This window comes from Prenolepis imparis, unplaced genomic scaffold (assembly GCF_030444845.1).
Source record: "Prenolepis imparis isolate NDT839.2.m4 unplaced genomic scaffold, iyPreImpa1.0 SCAF_7, whole genome shotgun sequence".
NCBI lineage: Eukaryota > Metazoa > Arthropoda > Insecta > Hymenoptera > Formicidae > Prenolepis > Prenolepis imparis.
This window is the reverse complement of record NW_028141165.1, coordinates 6,527,467-6,554,149: the sequence shown is the minus strand read 5'-3', so window position 1 is coordinate 6,554,149 and position 26,683 is coordinate 6,527,467. Positions and strand designations below refer to the sequence as shown.

Genomic DNA, 26,683 nt, shown 5'->3' with positions numbered 1-26,683 from the left:
GAAATTAACCAGTTATTTGAAAGTAAAAAAAAATAACATCGTGTGTGTATCGTTGTGTTTAAATTTGAATTTTATTCGATTCTACCTTTCTTTTTATATACGTAGTATTTTGCGTAATAATTTAATAGATAATTTAATAAATAAATAATAAATTTTAATGTGGCGATTTGAGAGTTCGAAACACATAAATATCATATATATCTTTATATGCTAACTGTAATATTATAATTATAGTTTTACTACATGGATATCCATATCTATAATTAATTAAATACATGAAATATTTGTTAATTCTGTGCGATTTTCAGTATTTTTATCTTTTTAAATTAATACACGGATATTTGTTTGTTCTTTCGCAAATTTTATTTTTTTTTTTTTAAATTAAACTGCAAAAAATTCAGGATTGTTTTAAGCGAATAGAATGGCTGATATGCGCGATTCTGTCTGAGATTTCTGCGACTGATTCACTCGCGAGATATTTGTGGGTCGGAGCTGGTTCTGTCTGTGCACAGAAGAGATTTTCACTCTGGACGCGGATGCAGTGAGGGGACGAGGGCGGCGACTTGTCCGAAAAGGATTTACGATCGACAAAAACGCGCTCTCGCAGAATTTCGCCATCGCGACCAGCCGAGCGACGAGAGAGTCGGGTCCTTTCGATTTCGTTCTCGTTGCGAGAGATTGCAACTTCTCTCTCGATGCCTCGGCTCTCGCTGTGTGAGAAAAGCACACGGTGCACGAAGATAAAAATAACAATTTTCGATGACCTCCTTGGCCGTCGAAAAAAGAAAGTACCTAAGTCTCTGCGTTCCGAGAGAGAAATCAATTCAACAGCGATATACATTTTTTTTGAGATTCAAGATGTGTCAAGGCGTGTCTTATGATTCACCAAAGGTTCTTCCAAGAGCAATTAATTATAATTATATTGAATATATTAGAGAGATAGAGACGATTAAATTAAATGTAATTGAAAATCAAAGACATATGGAAAGAGGAGACTGTAAATTTTGTAATGTTACGTAAGATGATAAGATATGCCCGTTGATTAACATGCAGGCGTTAGATCTATATCTGTTTTCAAGACGGCCGCGAACTTCATCCTAATTTTCATGCTCGCACGGTGCATGCTAGTGAATGGCGAATGTTATAGGGTCAATGGCGCGTAGAAACGGCGCCGTAGCACCGTAAACAGAGGGAGAGAGAGAAAGAGATTCGTATTCTTAGACAGGATTTTAGGGGTCAGCCACCATACGTCGTTAAGCCATTAACGATGATATAAAATCCGCTCGCTAACGCACGCGATGATGTTCCGCAATTTCCGTGCTGTTTATTTAGCATTACTGCTTGATCAAACGGCGAGTATCTGCTTTGGAAGATTCTGCGATGGAAAATAGCGATTAATTCAGCGAACATTTCTATCATTCGATTCGTTGTTCTCTAGTTATTATGGAGAAATTAATAATTTGGAATTGAAGCGATGGAATATTTTGATTCGATAGCAGAGAGAGATGTTATGGATAATAAAATGTTTTTTTCTACTTATAATAATGTGACTTTAAGTAATTTCTAGATTCCGAGATAAACGGGAATATATTTTTGAAAGTATGTATTATGTCTATTAGGCATTTATTATACCTCGAGAATAAATTTAGATAAATATTTTCAAAAAAAAGTTATTTCGAATTTAAGATAATGTATAATATTAGTATTTTAGAATTATACGTATATTCTTTGAAATTATATTTATGATAATTTATGATAACAAATGATTGATAATGAAAAATAATTTCCTGTAATATATGTGAAAACATGTTATTATCTTGGAAAGCAATTAAAGTCACATTATATAGGAAAAGCTACTTTATGTCTGACCATAAAGTTTGTATCTACTGACGAATCAAATGAACTACCGTTTTAGTTTCTTTGACATAAATATATGTAGATATAATATTCGAAAATGCAGGATTGCGTAAACTAAAAATTTAAGATTACACAATACAAAAACTGGATAATATAATAATAGAAGGATAATATAAATTAAAAATGGATAATATAAATTAAACTTTCATTTAACGAAAATTCTATTTCAAACAAATTTAATTTTCAAGACTACTCGAAATTACTTTTAATAGAAATTATTTTTATAGAAATATAAAATACTTGGATAGAAATGATTTTTATAGATCGATAGAATTACGTTTATAGGCAGTCTTTTTCGTATTTTTCAAATGGTAAAATATACAATCAAATTTTCTAAGACCTTCGAAGTTTGTGTAGAGCGTATCAATTACATTCGCACTTGCATACATATCTTATAATTTGGGGAATGGATTTGCGAGTTGCGAGCATACACGTTTTCGAACGCGTAAGTTGACGCGTAAATTCGAAGAAATCCTGAAGCGAAAGTGAGAACGCGTCTTCGCCGTCATATATATCCAGCTGTAGTGCGACGTTCTAGCGCACAACTCCTACTCATGCTGTCAGTGAAAACCGCACTGGTGCGATAGCCCGTAGAATGGAACGCGAGGGAAATGAGGAAAGTCGGGCACCGATGAAAGTGAGAGGACGCCGACTACAGGGTGTCTCTCAGGCGGATTATTCCGCAGTCGATCGCGAGAGAAAGGGGTTCACTTCTAAAGCAAAATATCAACAAAAAAGTGTTGTTCATAACTAATAATTTTTGAAAAAAATTATTTCACACATTTTTGCATAAAATTATTTTAAAAAAATGCTTTTTTCACGATCGCTCGTTGATATTTATTTGTACTCGTTTGTTTGGTCAGGATGCGATTTAATGGAGCGACTAGTCAGACCAGTTGATGAAAAAGATGTAATGATAGACCTGATTGAAATTTAGTTCATGATAAATAATTGAAGAAAAATAATTTTAGTAACGTCTTAAAATATATTTATATAAGTGTTTTAAAAATATATCTAAAAAAATCCAGATATATCATACATAATATGTATAGAAAATGAAATTCATCTAACGTTTATATGTCTGACTTTTCGACGAATTTTTCCCTTCTGGTTACAGATTAACCACTCGAATGCCAGCCTTTTGAGCGGCCCAAAGATTTCGAGGAAGAATCTCGGTTAGAATTAACGAAGGTTTAAAAGGAGCGATCATCACATATCGCGCGAAGAAGAGAATAACAATGGCGGGCGAAGACACCCAGATCTTGTCGAACGGTAACGTGGAGGCCCTGACGATCATTCCGCCGACAATGGCGAACGGAAACGGGCTGATGTGCAAGCAGCACAACAACAACGGCTCGATACCCAACGGGAAGTTGCACGGTGGGATCGGAGCCGTGGAAAATGGCAAATTGATCGTGCCGGATGAGAGATCGAGCAGCCTTCATACGGAGTTCGACGACGCCGATATATCTTGCGGATGGGGTCCCTGCAGGCCCCACTGGCTGCAGTACTTCGCTACGAAGCAAGCCTTCCTGGTGACTTTCTGCCTCACCTGGGTTAGTATGTCGAACAAGCGATTAACAATCACTTGATTATTTTGATCGTTTTGACCGTTCGATTATTTTGATCAATTTGATCGTTTTGATTATTTTGATCATTATCATCGTTTAATCATTTTGATCATTTTGATTATATAAATTATTTTGATCGTTTTTATTGTTTTATCATTAAATTTCTGTTTATGACTTTTTTTGTCAGATTATTATAAGTGCCTTAAAAATCGTGGCGTGTATATTTAGATTAAATGAAAAATAAACAAGTAATATCTGTATATAAATTTTAAAATATTACATTCTCTAAGAAGTTAATTATATTTTTTTAAAGCGAGAAAATAGAAATTACGAATATTTTTTAAACTTCTTTAATTGATCTATTTTGCTAGTGCGAGTTGGCGCAAAATCATCTTCTTTCTTTTTTTTTATCGATGTGCAGGTGCTTCAGGGCATGTACTATACGTACTTCGTCTCTGTCATCACGACAATAGAGAAGCTCTTCCAGATCCAGTCGAAGACGACGGGCATCATCATGTCGGCCACGGAGATCGGTCAGATCGGATCGTCCCTGTTACTGACGTACTACGGCGGCCAAGGTCACAGGCCCAAGTGGATAGCCTGGGGCATGATCCTTTTCGCCGTGAGCTCGTTCACCTGTTCGATACCTCACTTTATCTTTGGCGAACAGCTGATCCTTCAGAACGAGATGCTGCTCAGCGGCGTCGAGCCCGGCGGTAGGTCTAACAATACTGACCCCGTACCGGCGAATCTCTGCAAGTTCCTGGAAAGGAACAGCACATTGGACGGGTGAGTGCTACGTTGACTGTCATAATTCTTCTTTTCGGATTAGCTTTTTCTATTCGTAGATTCTTAATAAGTGACCGCACACGCCTCCCGGCTAAATTTGACAAAGACCGATTCATCATAATGAAGAAAGATGTCTTCATTAGCTTTGACCTTTGTGATTAAATAGTAGCTAACTTTACAGTAGTGACTCGTCAAGAAATAGAGGATTAAAATTTTTATTAATCGTAGTTATCTAAAAATTAAATTTTACAGCATTTTTAGCAACTGTTATATTAATTGATTATTATATTGATAATTTGTTATATTAATAGATTCATTAAGGGTATTCAAATTAATCAAGTTAATCGTATTATCAGTATTAATTGACATTATTAAAATTGATGATTTATTCATTTATCGGTTTATCGGTTTCAGCCAATTTATTATTATACATATATTAATTCGAAGTTGGATAGACCTTTTTTTTTAAGTCATAGAAAATAAAAACAAGCGTATTTCAAATCATAAATTATTTTAACATATCTATCTGAAATATCTCTTTCTCTCATTATATAATCCTTATAACTATATTTATATTCTTAATTTATATTCTTTGCTTAACAAACCATGAAAGAACTTGTTCGTTTATTAATCAATGGAAAAACATTTATGACACGATTGAAGAAAATTTACGATCGTCGTCGATTACAATGTGTCCTACAGAAGAATAAGGCGGCATGTACGGTCAGTTGTGTTATCGTTTTAAGCAAAGTATGTGTACGATCGTTTGCCGTAAACACGCGATATAAGGTGGATATGCCGAAGTAATAGATATGTAATTTTACCTTAAAATCGTATTGTACAAAAACCGGTTTGTGTTGCATTTCTGCGCGGTTAAGATGCGCCGATGGTTTATGACCCGAAGGCAACTAACGAAACGAATCGCGCATTTTGCATTACCACGAAGATATCCTTTAAATGCTGCCGTTGGAAGGAAGACCGAGAATAGAAAATTAGAATATTTATTTATAAAAAAAAAAGAAAACTAATCTATGCCATAACGCGCTAATAAAATGGAACAATGTGGATTACGTTTTCCTGATATCACGCGAAATCGTTGTGCGTTATGTCGTGTGCAGCTGCACTTATCAAGAGAAAAATGATCGCGTATCCGCGCAATTTGGGTCGTCCCACGTGGGTGTTAACTTCCTGATATAGTTTCCGGAAATATGTAGTTGATTGCATATTTTAACACGAAATAGGATATAGTTATCGGTGGTAGATTTAGGTAATGATATATGCAATATTAACTTACATATATTATAAAATAATATAAAACACTTGTATATATTTAAATATAAAGAATTGCAGAAGAGAGATTTTTTGTGCTAACATCACTCAAAACTCTGATATTATTCTAAAATTATTGCTTTTATAAATGTGATGATTATATAGACTTTGATTGCAAAGACCAGAAGTCTCTTTAAATTAGATTTTTTATCTTTTTTTTTTCTTCTTCTCTTAATTCTTTTATAATTAGTTTTAATATTTTATACTTCTGACACGCACATACTTAATACTTAATACATATACGATGTTTACATTATTCTAATGTATTCGCTTTTTTATTTCTTTATAGTATAAATATAAATATTACGAGCGAGATTATCTAGAATTAAGTAGATAATATTTGCATTAATATCTATATCGAGGAAAAATTGAAAAAATATAACGCGATTTTTCTTTCGATTTTTCTTGAAGCTGGAATATCTCGACACCAATCTCGCAGACCGATTCGGCGGAATATTGCGAGGGTGATTTTCTCATGGAGCAGAGAATACAGAGCAAGATAACCACAGTAGTGCTCGCGATATTTTTCGTATCATTGCTCGGCGTCGGAATGGGCCAAACGGCGGTGTACACCCTCGGTATACCGTACATCGACGACAACGTGGCTAGCAGAGAGAGCCCTTTGTATTTCGGTAAATACCCTCATCAATTCGCAAGAATTACCATTCTTATCCGCCTTTTTTCTTGTATATTTTTTCTTGTAATAGATTGTATACATAAACATTAATTTTTTTTTAAATAAGAATCAGTTTTCTACTTAAAGCTATTCGAATACTTATTTATATATTTATTTATTAAATTTATTTATTAATATTTATCTATTATATTTATATATTAAATATATTTAACGTTGGAAAAACACTTAATAATTTTTCAATATGTAAATTATCAACTTTTTTAAAATATGCAGACTATATTAAGATTTATTTATCTTTTGTCCAAAAAATATTGTTTGTGATGTGGAATATAGATTTGATAAAAAGAAAAATTATTTGCTTATGTACAATAGCGATCACCATCGGGGTGCGGATCCTTGGTCCAGCATTAGGCTTTATTCTGGGTTCCTTATGCACGATGGTCTACGCGGACTTGTCGAGGAATCCACAAATCACGCCAACGGATCCAAGATGGGTCGGTGCTTGGTGGCTTGGTGAGTTTACGATAAATCATATAATAGTACTTCTCGAAAGTGATGAAGTGACTAACTTAATTGCAAAGAACAATAATGTTCCTTTTCTAAGCTGATTATATTAAAAGAAAATATATTTTGTTTGCAAAAAGTTTCGTTTCAGTTTATAGAATTGAATAATTGATCTTTCATGATTTTTAATAAAGAATTTAACCTTGGATTTCAAGTAGAGAGTTTAAAAATCGCTCGGCCTTCATCATTCGAATTGCGTAGCTAGTACTGCACAACAAATTTATCTGCTTTTGTTACGAAGACATATCATTAGTTGTCTCTTGTCTGCTTGTTGTCATATTGAGAGACATTCATTGACGTAGAAAAATAATTTTTTGAGTGTGACAACGGACGCGAGTAAGTTAGTCTCACAATCAGACGTGAAAATATGTCACTTTCGTTGTCAAGTAGAATTATTGTTAAATATTTTGCGTTGAAATTTTTTCGTTTATTGCAAGAAAAATATTAAATGCAATATATATTAATTTTATATATAAAAATATAATTGTTATATAATATAAAATTTATATACATATAAGCATATAATTCTCTTTATTATTACATTATATATCGGTTGACAAATATTAGGGAACAGAATCGTTCTCTAGCAATTGCTAATCAGTGTAATTATATATATATATATATATATATATATATATATATATATTTTGCTAAGAAAAAGTAGAAATTTAATTAAGCCGAACAGTGATCATTCGAATAATAATTATCTCTATTTATACAATAATTAATTAACTTCAACTTAAATATTACATAAGTTTTATAAACTTTTATTTATTCTCGATGTATATATCTATCGATAATGTTTAATTGCTAGATGTCCTTAAATTTGATTAGATATGAATAAAATTAAAATGCTTATTAGTCTTTTAAAAATGGAACGAAGTAAAGTCGACCCAACTAGCCAAAATTATATTTATTTAAAAAACACACAACGTTTCGACCATATGGATGTGGTCCTTATCAAGTGTAATATTCATTAGTAGAGATGCAGCCAAATTAACGATAACGTCAACTTTTCCATAATATAGTTACAACATATTTAAATAAACATAACATAAATTCAAGTTTGTCAAAACATTTGAAAGAGAGAAAACGATCCTATCGTTATGATGATTCGTCAAAAACCTACACTTGATAAGGACCACATCCATATGGTCGAAACGTTGTGTGTTTTTTAAATAAATATAATTTTGGCTAGTTGGGTCGACTTTACTTCGTTCCTTTTTTAAAATTTTACTAGCGACTTTTTAAGTATCTAATTATTCTTTTAAAAATATTGGTAAAAATAAATTCTGATAAACAGAAATGGACGCGTAATAAATATTTAAATATTTTGTTTGTTATATATCATATGACAAAGTACGAAAATATAAATAAAGGTAATATTTTATTCTATCTCAAAAAATACTTTTTGTAGATAATCTAATAATAGCAGGGAAGGGGAAGATACATTATTATTATTTAGTTTATCCGGATAATCAGTGTTCGCTATAATTTTCATCTGAGACGATGTTATTTTACTTTTTGAAAGAATTACCGAAAATTCTCTGTCTTTTTTTTTAAAACTTGCGCGCGATGTATTTTTCAGGTTTGGTCCTAATTTCCGCTATGCTGATGGTTGTAAGTATCGGGATGTTTGCGTTCCCGACACGTTTGCCAAAGAGCAGGACTCCGCCTCGACGAGCAGATGCTAAAAAGCCAAGTCTCCGAGGTAAGTCCTGATTTATCTTTCTTAAGGGCCCGCTCTCCGATCGCTCTCTCGTCCGACTAGCCGTTTTGACCACGTGGCATTAGCTTAATCTGTTTTTATGACTCGCCGTAAGCTGCTTTGTGACAGGTTTTGTCTCTCTTTTCTTCATTCTTTGATCTCTCTCTCTCTATTTTTCTCTATCGCTCGTGCGATTTCTTGCGCGAAAAACGTCTAAAAGTCCTCGAGAAAAGGATAACGAGTTGCAATCGCGTCGCGGTTCGGTTACGATATCGGATTTATTCTCGTTGCCCCAGTAAATATATAGCCCATACGTCATTGCTTTCGATCTTTTTGCGATTGCAATTCGTGATTCGCGATTCGATTGCGATATCTTGATATTTGATGGTAATTTATACTGGCGCCAATATTTATGACGTATCGCTTGTGATAATATTGCATCATTGCGAAAAATCGTATAAATCGTATAGAATTAAAAGATTCTGAATAAGAAGAATGATGAAAAATTAGAGTACTTTGTGAATAAAGTTTGAAAAATACGTAAGTACATGGAAACGAAAAATTTTATTTTTTTTTTCTAATTATTTACAAATCTTTAATTTTTTAATTATTAAGACATATAATTACATTCTCGAAGAAACTCAAAGTTTTTTTTTAACGATGGCTTGATAGATCCGAGACACTTTATAAAGGATATTGAAATAATTACTTTAAAAAAATACATAAGTACTTGGAGAACGAAAAATTTATTTTTTTTCTAATTACATATAAAAATTTTTTTAATGCTGAACTATTAAGACATATAAATACATTATCGAAAAAGTTCAAAATGTCATTTACGTGTTGATAGAGATCCGAGACACCCTGTATATTTTTATAGAGGGAAATGACTGTGCGTATAAATTATATATAAGGATATTGAGAAATAATAATAATTATTACTTTGGAGAAAACAGGCGCGGAGCACATGATTGCCGTTAACAGCAAATATTTTTGCTGAAAGGTTCGCATCGAAAGGTGAAATTCTGCACACTTGCTACTTGCCATAGTGCCGCGGATCGAAGGTTAACGAGAATGCAAATAAAAGCCGGAGACAATGTGCTCTTCGTAAGTTAATCGGGAGCTCACGACGAGCGATTTTGCTTATTACAATCTCCGTACTTTTGCACGCACATTTTTATATTGCGCACTAAAACAACGATATATATCGACGTTCTTTTTTATACGTCCATTGACTCATTCTCCTTCAATCCATCAGTTTAATTATGTCAATTTAATAATTTTTTAAATTTTATTTAATTGTAATTAATAATTTTTTTAAATTTTATTTGTCGGCCCTTTTTTGAGATCAACTTGATGCCGAAGCTAAGTTCCTTCAACAAAAACTTCCTTCATTTCCGTCATTATTGTAAGCTTATTTATAACATCATTTTTTAAATTTTAATCACGAGAGATATTTTTGTGTCTCTATAGCCCAATGTTTATGTTGCGAATAGAAAATTGTATCGGTAAAATCATCGCGAAAAATCTTCGTTATTCGAGAGTTAGAACACACATACGTTCGATCTGCGATAACAAATCGCTTCGTTCATTAATTCGCGCAACGGGATGAATCATTATGCCACATTCGCAGCTGCATCGATATCTCTGTCGCATAATGCGATTCGGTCGGCTTTATCGTACATGTATATGCGCATAAAAGGAGGAATAAACCCGAACAGAGATGATCTCTCAAGCGTGAGTCCCCGACGTGGTCCAAGGTTAATAGCGAATTTAGGTGGCTTCGATGTCGCTCCTTTGCCTATCCACATAATATAATACGGGCCATCCACAACCGGGAAAGTACAGCCGAGCGATTTACAGCTTTCGACACACCTGTAAAAAAGAAAAAAAAAGTTAGGCACGCACGATTAGCCTCTCCACGGATGGAGAATCGTCTCCTCCTCGAGCGAATCTCTCGTAGAATTCGGCGACCGTGAATAATCGACCTCGTCCCTGATTAAATTTTTGTGCGCGCGTGTTTGACGTTTTTCTTTTCTTTTTTTCTTTTTTTCATTTCTCTGACGCAGTTTTCAGCGTTGTTAAATTTGTTCTGTCAGAAATGGCTCTTTGAAGACGGTGCTTCATGCTTCGTTTGTGATGCAATCACCTTGACCTGTTTATCCTCTGATTTCTCCTAAACTGCTCAAGGTAGGTTAACGGCAGTTTAACACACCGTCAAATTAACGCGCGTTTATATTAAAGTTGCCGTATTGATTTACAAATATTACTAATTAATCCTGGAACACTATACTGAATGGAAAAACGTATAGGTATTTATATTTTTTTATTAAGTTTTCATTCATGTGTTGATTTAATTTTTTTAACTCTTGAAAGGCAATTTAAAGCTATTTATCTTGAACGTAATTTAAGTTTAATATATATAATTTGAAGAGTATAATATATATATTCAAAGAATAAAATCTCTTAAAAGTATCTCTTAAAGATATTTTTGTGGCAATGTTAATTTGATATTAAAATGCACATTTTTCGCGAAGAAAAATGTATATATACATACACGCGTACGCACAGCTGCAATAATTTTCCTAACTCTATATTTACACATTTTTTTAATCTGTAAAATGATCAAATATTTTTAAAATTCCATATGATATTTTAATATAAAAGGCAGAGAGAAAAAAAAAGATAGAAGCAGGCAAATTTTTATGACTAATTTATTACTAATGAAGAAACAAACGTGACATATATTTTTCTGAAAAAATAATGATAAAAATAATTCCCTCCTTCTCTTTCGAAATTTTTGAAATTCCTCATTGGTTGCACAAATCACCGAACGACTCGGCAACAACTTGCCAACTCGTTCCGAAAGCCCCTGAAATCATCGGATGCTCCTTTAAACGGACCCTCCGCGCACGGGAGGGATGGTGCGTTCACCCGTGTGCGTTACACGCGCGTGTGCATCGCGTGCGTGTGTACGCGCGTGAACGCGCACGCTGGCTCTTTCTCCGCGTGTGTGCGTTAATAATAATGACTGACCGACTCGTGCACCGAGGTGGGGCAAGTTCACGGTCACGCGTCGTGCATAGAGGCGGTGGTGGACACGCACGCGCGTAAGTTTTGCGCGTGTACACGGACTAACGTGCGTGTGTCTCTCACTTTGCTCCTTTTTTAAAAATGTTTTTTAAGTTCGTCGCCCCCTCTCTCTTTCTCTCTATTTATCTCCTCTTTCTTTTTCTCTTTGTCTCTATTTTGTATCTTATATATGCGTTTGCTACAAGCCGTATTATTTACATACTGTCGCGCTTAATTTGGCGAATCGCCTACGCAAAAGCCTTTCTTGATGCGTCTAACTTTTAACCCGCATCTAGTCCCTCTTTTATTTATTATCTGGCACATTATTATATCTTGTTTCAAGCGAGGTTTTTAATTTGCATATTTATGACGAATATTTGAATGTCGCGTTTTAGACAGCGGTTTATTTTCGCGAATCTGAATGTTTTACAGGCATAGCTTTCAAATAAATCACACAGTGGTAAATTATAATTATCGCATTTATGTATATGCGATAAATAAAAAGATATATCTCGAATTTATACAACGAGTTAAAGTTTGGAAGATGTTATCTCTTGTGTATTTTATTGTGTATTATATAGAATATATAATATAAATATAATATTATATATATATATATATACATATATAAAATATTATATTTTAATATATATAATAAATATGATAATATTTGCTGATTGAATCTATATGAGAATAGGCAGATTTAATGCTGTACAACTATTATACAATTGTGAAATTTGAACGCAATTATAATATGTATGGAACATATCTACTCCAATACATAAACATACATGTACTTGTATATTGATCATGTCAATTCGTATATCTTTCGCGTTAATTAATTACAAACTTTGCAAGACAAATTGCAAAATCGATAGACCGAAACACATCTGTCAAATAAACGATATATACCACATGTGAGCAGCACAACGTACACGTTCAGACCTTTAAAGGGCATTCTATACGATAATACTCGGAGCGTAATGTTAGTCACGTTTGTCTACTCATGGTCTGTGGGACGTCCCTATGCGGGGTTGCCACGACTTCTAGCTGGGCTTGGATGCCTAGAAGAAGACTTCTAGGCAGTCCTAGGCATGTAACTTCGTTTGCACGCACAAGGTTACGCATATACTATACATTCGCTATAGTATCATGCGAAAAAGGTGCTCGACTGGTCTGTGAGTAGATAAATTAACATAGCATTCAAGAGAAAGAGAAATCGAAAATATATTTATTTAGCTCCTTTTTGACTGAATAAATTATAAAGTATATTAACTTTCTTTGAGCTTGTTTTTTTCTCCAATTTTAATGAATTTAATTTCGAAGCACAAGAAATTATTCAAGATTTTAGATTAAAAAGACGATCGAATCACCTGAGCGGATAGATTAAAATAATCTTCAACAAAAACATTGTTAAAATATTGATTCAGTTTCTCTTTTGAATGAGAAAAATTTTTAATAATTTGAATTTTTATTCGAAGCATTTTTTAAATTATAATTAAATAAATCTCGAGTTAATTTCAAAGGGCTATTTCTACCAATTCTAGCAGATATTTAAATGAATACAAGTTTCTTATCTGAAGCTTTACTATTTATTTGGCTCATCGAAAGCAAGCGAAAGAAAGAGACACTCGTGAATGTTCTCTCGTTTAGTTGGACCGTAAATTGATGTAAGATGGCAAACATTACCGTGAGTCTTGATAATAATTTCGAATGTTTCCTTAATCGTCGAGCCTGGACTGTTGGCGAACTATAATGGGAGGATTCCTGATGCCAGGTCTACATATACGTTTCAATGGGTCAATACTATGTTCGGTCAGCCTTCCCAGAGGTATACCTTCGTCTGGCAGGGGCGCCTATAAAAGTCTATGCGACGCATCGATCTTCACCGATACTTACGTCAGGCGAAACTGCCAGTAAACGTCCTGGTAGTCAATGAAATCATGTTAGAAAGTCGTTTGTGTTGGCCGAATCATCAGCAAAAGCCGCTCTATGACAGAATCGCGTACCAGTTTCTTCCCTTTTTCCTTTTCTCGACTCTTTTCTTCTCTTCAGTCTCGCTCTCACTGTCGAAGGATCCTCTCGCATGTTTGAAGACGGATAATGCGAGAGGAGAGGGAAAAGATTGCCGGAGCTAATTAGCTCGCCTCTCGTAATCGAGCTCGTAAATATATAGAGAATTGCGGTAGACTCTGTCAGAAATTCATAGGGAATAAGTATATGCACGGCTCTCGAGTAGAGACAGAGAGATCAGGCAAGATCGAGACTAATAAGAGATAACCATGATGCCACGCGTGATGCAGACTCAGGACTAGGATATCGCTAAGTAATCTTCGCCTATGAAACATGTAATATCTCGAGTCGATGACTCGTATACCTGTCGCACATATGATATGAGACTCATTTGCTTAAATAAGATGATTACAATTAAATAGAAGGCATATATGGTTACATCAAGATACTTGACGTCAAACCTTCAAAGAAAAGATATGGCGAAAATTACAGGGCGAAAGAAACATCTCTGTTCACCAAACTATTCGCATCTATTATCGATCCACTCTATATAAGAATATCAAATAATTTATATAATATATAATAGTATAAAATAATTTGTATAATGATTAATTCTTTTTGTTTAATGATAATTGCCACTCTCGCTGACAATTTCTTTTTTAAAATTCTTGATCTATAAAATTGATCATGACAGATAATTGAGTACGCGAAAAATTATATGGATTGACCTGATAATTATATTAATTCGTTTACACGCGTATTTGATGCTGTAACACTTCGGTCGCTGTTACAGATTTCCCGAGTGCAGTAAAACGTCTTCTGAAGAATGACATCCTGATGTTCAGGACAGCAAGTAGCGTGCTGCACATCTTGCCGATCGCCGGTCTTTACACCTTCCTGCCGAAGTACCTCGAGAGCCAATTTCGTCTGCCGGCTCATCATGCGAACATGATCTCAGGTAATTATCGCGAATGAACATGCAAGTGGGGGCCCGCGTGGATCTCGGACGTATATACTCTATTATACAGTTCAGCAAGGAATTCAAGAAAAAAGAATTATTCCTTTACAGTTTTTTTTATGCTTAATGACTTTTGTCTTAAAAATGCTTGCTTTACTTGATAAATTTTTTAATTTGAATAAACAGTACAGTGTTGAAAAATATTCAGTGATTTTCAATAGCTTGATTTAAAAATTCCCCGCAGTATTCATTAACTTTAATATTTGTAACATATTCCGCTTGAGAACTGAAAATTTTAACAATGCCCTTAATTTTGAATGGATAAAGTTTCAACAATACGTCACATGTCACAGCTGTAGCATAATAAAGTAATGTTAAAATAAACTCTCTTGTCATACTTTTAAAATAAAATTTCTTAAAAATATGACAGAGCATTTTGAAAGTTAGAATTGTATTTAATAATTTTCTTTTTTTTTGAGTTTAGGAAAAGAGTTATTTTTTTGTTGAATTGTATTATTACTATAACGATATGTACCGGGCAACGGCGCAAAATTTTGCCGGATTTCCGTCGCGATTACGATGTAAAGTGGATAATTTGACGTAAATGACAGAATGGGTGTGTTATTCCATTCTCCGAAAAGAATTATTCTCTCACTTTGTTTTTTGTATGCAGAAAATTGCAATGTTAAATTTACTGAATTGCCTCTATCTTACTTTTTACCTTAATTATTATTAACATTTCGTTTCAGCAACTCGAGATTTTATATATTATAATAGTTTGCGATGACATTTCACACATATATTTCTATTTTTATTTTCATTTTTCTTTTCATTATTTAACAACATTATTTACTTATAATTAATAAGTAATTTGAAACGTATGCAAATTAATGTTGCAAAAGCATATAATTTGATATAATCCGATAGAACGGATTTGCGTGTGTAGCTCGATATTAATTGTACGATGCCTCATTCCACGTGCGTGTGTACGCGCGCACGCGCTAATTTATAATGATTGTTCGTCGAGAATTGGCGCCGGTCGTAGAACAAGACTGGGGCCCGCTTCTCTATTTTATTCCTCGTCATTCTGCGCCCGTATATTAATCTATAGCCGTATTATTCGGCGAATAATAATTTGGTGGAAGTACGCCGCTGTACGCCGTATTGTTGCGCGATACTGTATTGATTTCGAATTATTTCATAGTTGATCGAGTTACGTAAAGCCAATGAAAGTATAAAATCGATGATCCCTTGTAACATATACGCGTCGAAGTTCTCATAATTTTATTTCTGTGTATTTAATTTATATTAAATATTAAGGATAAATATTTTATATTTTTATTGTGCGCGTTTAAGATAGTGGATAAAATTAAATAAAATTGAACAATATAGCTTTTGAGGCTTTAATAATAATAATTATTATTATGTAAAATCTTTTTTTCATTTTTGTATAAATATCTGTATGCAAGAGCATATTTCTTGAACTATATCTAATTGGAGAACAATATCTTTTTATCTAACAAGTATGAATTTTTTATTAATGAAATCTGCTTTAATAAAGTGATGGTGATCTCATCCTTGAATTCCCACGACTAGATTATGACGCATATCATGAATTACCAGGTGAATGGCTTTGGACGATCGTATAATGAGCGTAATTTTTTTGCGCAGGTGTTGGCGGCATTTTAGTTATGGGATTGGGTATAATAATTAGTGGCGTATTTATCTTGAGAGCGAAGCCTAACGCGAGGTTTGTCGCGGCCTGGATCGCCTTCACCGCGGTCGTTTACGCGATCGGCATGGGTGTATTGATGTTCATTGGCTGTCCGATGGACGATTTCGCAGGGCTCGTGTCACATTCAGACGGGTAAGAAAAATCTTATTGTATTTAATAAAACTCTTAAAATGTCGATAAATTCGCTTCCACAATTAAGCTTGACGCGAATCTCTTAGAAAAGGAAATATTCAGGTTCAATTATGAATCAGTTTAAAGAAGTGTCATCGGTACAAATAGCAAATATTAAAGCAATTATTAAATATTAATAAAGTTAAATATTAGTAAAGCAAGGAATATATATATCACATTAATTATAAAATTTGTAATCTAATAGCAAAAATTAAAGCACCTATTAAATACTATAGTAAATATTAATAAAGCGTAAAGCAGACTATATATAGTATATTACATAAATTATAAAAATTCTAATTTAATATTATATTAAGACAATTAATTATCAACAGAACTCAATGAAAGACATTTTATTAATTTTATATTAAGTATTAATATAAATCTAACGAAATTTTTTATCTTATTTTAGTGTGTGTATAAATTATAATGTTAATTCGTATATGATTAGAGTAGGATGAAATAATATTAGTGTTTGTAAAACCGTGTCTTTCATCACAAAATCTATGTTGCATTTTCATGTGGCATCGTTAACGATGTTTTTGAAAACATCCGGCTCATGTTGTTTGCAACATTGTTACAAAACTCTCGCTTTGCGTATGTAAGCGGCGAGACTGATGATTGTGTTTAACATAAAACAATGTGTGCGAATGCGTGTTCTATTAAAATGCGCATCGTAAATATATGTATTGGAAACGCGTGGAAATTTTCTATTCTCCTCTCCCTCCGTTTCCCGTCTTATTTACAAGTCAACAATATCTTCTGGTTCCTCCAGACATACATTTTGTGCTATCCCGATTTGGCTCCTCTTATTTATTCACTCCTCGCGAAGAAATTTTGCCTGTCGTGATTTTGTGTGTTCAGTCTATAATACCACACAAACTGTCCTGCTATTATTTATTAAACATACGTAAAAAATTTAATTTGTTCCAACAGTTGGATTTAAGTGATTTTGACAGTTTAATTGATTCTTGTGCAGCTAAAAACTGTATCCACTGTAATCTTTTATATATTTATTTTATATTTTATATAAAAATTATAAAATTATATTATTAAAAAATTTTAAAAATATATTTATTTTATATACTATATTATATAAAAATTATAAAATTGCACCGGGGAGAAAAATTCGATGATATTCTCACATTATATCGGGATAATTATCTTTTTTTACGCATCTTCATAGAAAGAATTAGCAGAGTAGGCGAGAATTGAGTTTGGCGAGAATTTAAAAAGCTCAATTTAAAAAGCGAAATCGATGTTTCCGCAGACTTTCCAGCTTCGAGCCGACCTGCGAGGCTACCTGCGACTGCGACCGAAATAAATTCAGTCCAATCTGCGGCGCGGACGGCAGAACGTATTTCTCCGCGTGTCACGCAGGCTGCTCGAATTATACGGTCGCCGACGGTAAAGTGTCATCGGTAAGTGCTAAGCTCGTATAAAACCAACACTCGGCAGGACATGCTCTGCGATGACACGTCCGTTTGAGCGGATATTACGCGGGATACGCGATGGATAATTGAAACGGTCATCAGCTGTTGCCGAGTCATTTCGGAGAACAATACAAAATTTAGGAGTCTCTTTTGCTCTCGAATAAAAGAAAATATTTAGATAGTAATATATCGTATTTTTGTCTATTATTATAGTTAATATTATTATCAAAATTAATTTTTTCATTTCTAATGGATAATTATATATATAAAACGCTTCAGCTGTTGCCGAATCATTTCGGAGAACAATACAGAATTTAGGAGTCTCTTCTGCTCTCGCGAATAAAATAAAATATTTAAATAGTAATATATCGTATTTTTGTTTATTATATATTATAATTAATATTATTATCATGTATTATTATTAAAATTAATTTTTTTCATTTCTGATGACAATTGAAATGCTCAGTTGTTGCCGGGTCATTTCGGAGAACAATACAGAATTTAGGAGAGTCTCTTTTGATCTCAAATAAAATAAAATATTTACATAGCAACTAGAACAACACAAGCGCTCTCCATTCCTCGATTTTATATAAAAAAGAATGATATTTTTATAGATAAAATTTGTTTACATTTGATTAATATTTTTTGACAGAAATCAGCTGATTAAAGTGTTAATTTGTTAATTAAATTTTAAAATAATATTATATTATAAAAATTAAAAAATAATATGTTTTAAATAAAATGTTATAGTACTTTAAACTCGATTAATATTTTTTGACAATTATCAGCTGATTTCTATATCATTCTTTTTAACATAAAATTCTATTATATATATAATATTATATTATATACATAATTTTACGATAATTTTACGAATTCGCATTAAAAACATAACATTAAATATATATTTTTTTCTTTCTTCCTCTGACGATTACATTTGGTCTTTCGCAGTTCTACAACTGTCAATGCGTCGTACAAAACGTCACGATACCGGAAGCAATGAGCACGGCGACGATCGGTTACTGCGAGTTGGAGTGCAGCAACTTTTGGGTTTATATGATTCTGTTCTCGGTCTTCGTTTTTATCCACTCGACTAGCGAGGTAGGGTCCATGTTGCTCATTCTGCGATGCGTGGATCCCAGGGACAAGGCCATGGCGCTCGGCCTGATACAGTTCGCCATCGGTTTGTTCGGTAATTACTTGAGACATTCTTTTCAACGGCGGAGGTAGACAACGCGGCGTATCTTTACACAAGAACTTGTTCGGTCCGAATAAAACGAGAAAGTGAACGGGCGAAGCGCGGTTGATAAAATCTCATTTTCGAAGAGAAAGTTTCACAAGTTTATAATAATGTTTATATAGATACATTTATACAGATTATATAGATAATCTTTTTTGACGTAAAATGCAGTGAATCACAAATTAATTTGGGTCAGTAAAATGATAAAATCTTTTTGAAGAAAGTTTCAGATATAATGTTTATATAGATGGATCTTTTTTGACATATAGAATATACAAAAAATCATAAATTGATTTTGGATCAGTAAAATTAAAAAAGAAAGAAAATTTAAAAACATCTAGAGTTTTTTTAAATGTCAAAAAAATATTCTAAAATCGTTTTTTTAACACAACATGGTATGCTTAATATATTCATTTCTTCACTTCAGGTAATGTCCCGTGTCCTATCGTTTATGGTGCTGTGGTGGATTCCGCTTGTCTTGTATGGGAATACGCTTGCGGCGAGCGAGGCGCCTGCTGGCTTTACGATTCGAATGTATTTAGAATGTTCTATCATGGTAAGTATATGCGTAAAAAAATCCTCTATTCGTTGAAAAAATATAGACCAAGAAAGAGATTCTAATAATTGGCATTAGTTCAATGAAACGCAATTCTTGAGTCAAATCTTTTAATACACACAGTGATACATTTTTCAATCTATTTTATTTATGACCTGAAAAATTAATAAGAAATAAATTAAATAGAGACTTAAGAGAAGTAAAGTGTATACTTGTAATACATAAACGCTCAAGAAAAAATAATATTACACATATAAGATTGCGTACAAAAGCACAGAGTTTCGTGTGATAATAACTCTGCTAAATCTTCTCTGGGCAGGTACAACTGGCGGTATCCTCGTGTTGGCCTTCATGATGGATATAGTCGTCTGGTACAAGGCCGGGAGCATAAGCTTCGTGGAGGAGCAGGAGGGCGAGGAAGGTACCGCGGAGGAAATGGCGACGTTACAGTCGCAGGACGCTCAGACGGTCGAGAATGACTATTTGTGAAGGTTTCGCATTACTCTTTGCGGTGAACGGGTCGCGGCCGATGTGTCGTCGTCATCATCGTCTAAGGACGCAAGTGCAGTGTCGTAGAATACATGGGAACGGCGTCGTTTTTCTTCGCGAAAGATACACCTGTATGGACCTCCCTGTTGTCTTCCCGGGAGGTTCAAGAGAATGACCTGATGGTCGCGAGAAATCAAGAGGGATCCTCTCTCGAATGAGCTCGTATCGACTCGGAAGTCTAGTCTCTTTCTCTCTTTTCTCCTTGCCGGTAGGAGACGCTTCTCAGGACAATCAATGCTGGTCGTGTGACGCGAATTATCTTCATTGTTCCGTGTGCGCGCGGACGCGAAGATCATAAGAAAACTGGCTGAAGGACTCGGGCACGATTTCGATTCGGTTGCTCTCTCGAGTTACGAGAGAATCGCGATCGTTGAACGAGGAAGAAACGGATACGATTGTAAAGTCAGAAGAATTAGACTCTTGGAAGATCATTACAACTCAATTACGATGAGCAGGAAGAAGGATGACTTTCGCGGAGCGAGCGCATTACGTGAGGACGACTGTTGCATCGCGCGCGAGGATATTCTTATTATAAGAACGTGGGAGAACCGTATGAAGAAGAAAGTCTCTCTCTGTCTATAAGTCTCTCCCAAGAGCGTCTCGGAAAAAGAAGTTACAGTAAGGTTTCTCTCTCAGGGAGGCTGTCAGTAAGTACACGCAATATAAAAAAAAAGTAATACTTCCGTGCCTACGAAACGAAACGGTGCTTGCGGCGAGCACGCGGGGAATCCGCTTCGACGGAATCCGGGGAATCGAATCGAATCAAACCACACGGGCGGCCTCGCGGACGAACGCGATTCGCGACAGTGAGGGATTGCATCGTGAGTTTGCGCACCGGTGTTGATTAGTTGATTATATACGACGGCGTTCTCGTCGCTTCTCACGTTATCTAACGGTAACGTTTACTATGACGCGAAAGGAAACGCGGGGCACTTGCCTTAATACAGGGCTGATTCTGGCAACCGGGACGGGATACTGCTGATTTTGTAAATAAAGATGGAAAAAAATTGTAGAGGAAAATATTGCACGACGTAAAAGATTAAATTCCTACTAACAGCGCTTAAAAAGCTTTTTAATATTTCAAAACTGCAACGGCAATAATAAGAAAACATTTATTGATTATGTAAAGCAATTATACAATTTTTTATTAAATTTTGATTATAAAATTTTAATTAAAAATTTTTGATAACAAAATATAAAATTTTTAATACTGGGATATATAAATCCTTAAATATTAATGTATAATGTATATGTATATACATATATTGTATATTTATAAATACAAAAAGGTTGCTAGTGAGAGTCAAATTGTTGAATTTCACTACTTTGGAATTCAATAGATATAGCTGTTAATTAAGACTTCTAATCACTTATTGTAGCTATATTCAATTATGATGTTAATAGCAAAACTTTTTGTTTTATATATTAATAAATAGTTGATCAACTACATTTATTATATAGAATATTGATATATGAAAATATAGAATTGAATTGTTATTAAATATATGCAGATTAAATTAATGCATTTATTAATGCAGAATAAAAGAATTTTTCATGTGTTTTATGTGTCAATCTTTGTTATCGAACATGAATAATATAAAAAAAAACCTAATTTATTTCGACATATAATGTGAGAAAATAAAATTACATAATTTTTTGCTTCTGACATCATAATTCAATGCTGCAATAAAGAGTCAGGAGCTTTAATAATTTGCTACTCTTTTGAAACAGAATTGGCTTTCGTTGAACGATGGACGTGAAGAAAATAGTTTTTGCTGATACAGTATAAGGTAAAAAATTTTATTAGTTATCTTGAGAACGTGTTATTTTTTTATTTATTGGCTAGAATTTTAAAATTTACAAATGATTTTATGTAATGATACATTGACTCATATTTTGCTATCAAATATATTTTCATCCACAAATATATTTTAACTATAGACACATAATGATTCAGATTTGATATCGAGATTCTTCGGGTTAATTTATTATTATTAAATAGATAAAAAACTTTCTCTTCCAGATATATAATTTTTGTTTATTAAGAATATGTGTAAAAAAATTTTTTTAGATTTATTTTTTAATAAGAAATTGAGCGCAAATATAATTTTTAGAAAAATTTATAACATCTATATAAAATCTAAATAGATAAAATTTAAATAATAAATAATTTTAAAAAAATAAAGGACTATATGAAATGTATGAAAACGTGATCAAAATAAACAAAATTGCAAGGGTCGGATATTCGCAAAATATATATCAACCGCGATACGGTTATATATGAATAAATTATGTAATATTTAGAGAGAAAGAGAACAAATTTCTTAAATATAATAAATTGAGAGAAGGCTCTTGAAATCTTTTTATATATAAATAAATTAAGATATTAGGGTTAATAAGAATCTAAGGCGCAGGTTACAGAATATGCAATATTATTAAACATTCATGCAAAGCCACAGAAGAAGAAAAGGATTGCATGTTTTTGTAGTAAACATATTATTTTTCTTTTTTAATAAAGATTGCATAATTGTTAGTAAAGTTGTAACTTAAATTGAGAATAACGCGAGCTGGTATGTTCCGTGTTTCCTTTTTGGAGGTAGCATATTGTTCGATCATTTGTGTTGCACGGTGCGCATTACATTAGTTGCGATCATCTCCATAAGAACGTATAAAACGAAAGAAAAGACGAAAAGAAAATACTGATCATTCTAATCGATAAGGAATATACCTTTCTTTTCGCGGATGAAGCAAGCAAGGTACGTATGTAAATTATATATGTACATGTGCAAAAGAAAGGTGTAATGTACAGTTAAAAAATCATCGATTGATGATCAATCAGTCCTCGACCGTTCACGAACGAACATCTGCGCTTCGGCTGCATTGCCCGTGTGCATTTCTGCATTTAATCCTTGCGTGTCTTCTATCTGTCGATGTCCGGGAAAGATCGAGAGGTGGAAATTATTCGCCAGAAATTATAAGAGCATTACGCAAACGAAGCGCCGCGAACGATATAGATCTAAACTGTAATGAGAGAAAATCCTAAAAGTGAAAGGAGAGAAAGAGTCTAAAGTAAAGTAAATTTTATAATTATACATTATATAAATTTGTTCTTAATTCGAGAACCAGAGTCGAAGAAAATATAGTTTGTATCACTTTACTCGCTGCGATACTATAAGTTGATCAATCGTGATAGTATCTGATAACTATTGGATAAATGTATTGTATTTATAAATTTGCCTCTTTTATATAAGGGCAAAATATGTCTTAGATCTATATTACTAGCTGCGCTTTGAATACAAACGTTGTGCTTACCTAAGGAATAATGATCAATGGACTAAATAAATTAAAGAGCGTGTTACATAAGTGTATGCATCAATTATTGAAAAATCAGAAATATAAAAATAGTAAAATAATATGTCAAGGATTAATGCAGCAGCGACTACCTCCCGACATACATCTTGTTATTGTTAAAACAAGTTCATTATCGATATATTTTGATTTGAAATCTTTGCAAGATAATGAAAGAGTTTTGTCAAACTCGATGCCGATTGTTTTAACAATGATACGGACGAGATTCTAATATGCTCTATAAAAAAAATTAGCGATGTATTTTTATGTACGAAATTTACTCGTATACTTAACACGAGATTTACACGCGTAGACGTTCGTGTTGAGCGGCTCGAGATATTTTCTTGTATGTGATTGGTTCTCGATTTGTGTCATAAACATGTTTTTCAATGAAATTTTATGAATTGAAAACAATTTTTTAATTTTTCAAACTTTTTGTACTCGATTTAAACTTACCTTGTGTTTATCTTTATATATAATCATCGAGATAGATGTAGAAATATAAAAATTATAACTATTAACTCTCAATTTTTTGTGTAAATTATGTTTTTTTTTAAAGATTATAGATTTTAATTATATATCTAATTAATTATACACTTTTAATTATATTATGCGCCTATTCATTACGCACTTGAGTTATGCGATTTGAAATTTGTCGAATTATTTTTGAAAATGGATTTAATAACGCAAATCGAGATGTATATGTATATATATACCTACACGAACAATGTTTATTTCGCTCTGCTTTTAAGTGTCCGATACTCAAACATACACACATAGACATTGTCGTCACATTCAGAACTCCTCTCGGATCTCGAGTGACCTCTTACGTAGGTCACTACCCCGTCCGTGTGTTGTATTCTTGCATAGAGTATACTACAACCGTAAACATATATATAGATATCTATAATAATTATTTGTGATCTGGAAAATGATGACTGGCGGAATAAGTGATGCGGAACGAAAGAGAACGAAAAAGAAAAAGAGGAGAATAAAAAGAGATTGACGGGAACGAAAGCGATTATACAATATTTGTCGTATGCATTTCTCCGCTTTCGATCTCATCTAAATCATCGAAATCAACTAAATGATTTGAAAAGAGTAAACAAAGAAAGATAAAACAAAAAGTAATACTAATTATTATTACTATCATTATAGCGCTGATAGTTGAAGCAGCACAGCCGGAGGTTGCGATTACATACATACATACACACACATACAAAGAAGTAAATGAAGAGTTATTAAAAAAAAAAACTGTATTTTAATATGATACACTTTACACATCGTTATGGAACACGCTCGTAGATGTCTGATCGTTTATCCGAGTGCTTTTCTTTAATGTTTCGCGCGTTTTCTGCAGCAACGGAAGTGGACGTTTCATATTTAATATAATGTGCGTCCGTTTTTCCGTGTCCATATAGAGGATTGCCTGTAGTCAGCGTATGTGAAAAAGAGAGACAAAAAAACATAGATACGAACGCGCATCTAGAGAGAAAAATTGCATAACGATTTTTATTTATACTCAGAATATTGAAAACATTCTTTGCGTGAAAAAGGGAGAACGTATTTAAACATATTGGCAATCTAAACTAAATAATTGATTAAAATTGCACAATATCCAAAAATAAAGAGAATTATTTAAATGCTGAATAATTTCTTTTTAATATAAATTATCGAAAATTAAATAATTTTTTAATATTTGGGAGAAAAAAATATATATAATTATAATTTGTTTTTTATATAATTATAAATATATAAATATATATATAAATATATAAATATATATATATATATATAATTATAATTTGTTTTTTATATAATTATAAATATATAAATATAATTATAAATATATAAATATATATATAATATATATATATAATTATAATTTGTTTTTTTTTTACATAATTATAAATATATATATATGTATATATAATTTAAATTTTGAACGATTATTTGTGTCATGCAATTGTCAATTCAAATCTATTCTCTCTTTCTTACGCACGGTCGACTTTCCGGTTCGATCGATCTTGTCGATGGTTATTAACCCTTAAACACAGACGTGATTGAAAGTTACATCATTGTTCATTTTACAGATTACTCGACTTTTGAAATTTATTATTCTTCCACATGTGTGTACGTGTATGTAAATTTTATATACATGCATCTTTTTTACTGCAGTTTTCTCCCTCTTTCTCTATTTCTTTTTAAATACATATACATTTTTATTGCATTAAAAAAAATTTTTATTCGCAAGAGTTGTTTGTATCTAAGGGTTAACTCACTTGGACATGCGGTTTAGTGCGATAAACGGGAAATATATTTTTGGAGAGTTTTATGTTTAGGCAGTTATGTGTGCATTTCTCCATTGATCCCGAGAACCGGAATATCGTCTACGAGGCACGAAGACAGGCCTTGGATACGCTATTTGACGTGAAAATGATAGTCGAGAAAGCCAAGAATCAACATACATACATATACATACATGTATATAAAATTATTATTATATAATATTATTTTACTACTTACATTAATCTCTATTTACTAATAATCTCGATTATAATGAAACGAAATTATAATTCTAATTATATTAGAAATTTCGAATTAAGGTGAACGAATGTCTTTCTTCGCGCATTTATCAAGCAATATATCTTTTTAAAAACGCGAAGAGAGACGTAAATTTATTAGCCGGTACAAGCGAGCAGTGAGACTGCTTTTTTTATAATTAGCGATGCATAACGATGCATAAATTAATTAAAATAATTGATTCGTGAAATCAGAATAATTAATATCGTTTTATGATTAAAAGGAACACGTCGAATGTGTCTAAAATAATGCAAGTTTTATCTTGAAAAGCTTCAAAATGCATTCTTATAAACTTTTTGAAGTCGTACAGATTGGACTTCTTATATAAAAATGATGGGAAACCGATCTTTTTAATTTCGCATCGTCGAACGACATTGATTATTCTCGATTTATATACATATACCACGCATCGATGAAGTCGATACTACTGTACTGAATAAATCATTTGTCAAGTGCATATGGTCGTATCTCGTACGACTTTTGTGCAGTTGTCTGCTGATCGTAATCGAG

General features: G+C 32.9%; 1 protein-coding gene across 5 annotated transcripts in view; it reads left to right on the top strand.

The window, feature by feature from the left end:
* Nucleotides 1-22,061, top strand: part of Oatp74d (Organic anion transporting polypeptide 74D) — a 96,802-nt gene extending 74,741 nt beyond the window's left edge. For 4 of the 5 annotated variants that reach the window (XM_083043073.1, XM_083043074.1, XM_083043071.1 and 1 more), the window contains 11 exons: nucleotides 3,035-3,473; nucleotides 3,910-4,277; nucleotides 6,018-6,238; nucleotides 6,616-6,756; nucleotides 8,396-8,518; nucleotides 14,394-14,558; nucleotides 16,230-16,425; nucleotides 17,735-17,885; nucleotides 18,849-19,089; nucleotides 19,565-19,693; nucleotides 20,013-22,056. In XM_083043073.1, coding sequence (XP_082899199.1) covers nucleotides 3,156-3,473; nucleotides 3,910-4,277; nucleotides 6,018-6,238; nucleotides 6,616-6,756; nucleotides 8,396-8,518; nucleotides 14,394-14,558; nucleotides 16,230-16,425; nucleotides 17,735-17,885; nucleotides 18,849-19,089; nucleotides 19,565-19,693; nucleotides 20,013-20,182 — 2,223 coding nt within the window. In that variant the 5' untranslated portion in view covers nucleotides 3,035-3,155 and the 3' untranslated portion in view covers nucleotides 20,183-22,056. Of the gene's footprint in view, nucleotides 1-3,034; nucleotides 3,474-3,909; nucleotides 4,278-6,017; nucleotides 6,239-6,615; nucleotides 6,757-8,395; nucleotides 8,519-14,393; nucleotides 14,559-16,229; nucleotides 16,426-17,734; nucleotides 17,886-18,848; nucleotides 19,090-19,564; nucleotides 19,694-20,012 lie in introns of all 5 variants that reach the window. The other variant, XR_014425778.1, reaches the window with a different exon arrangement.
* Nucleotides 22,062-26,683: the final 4,622 nt, after the last annotated feature.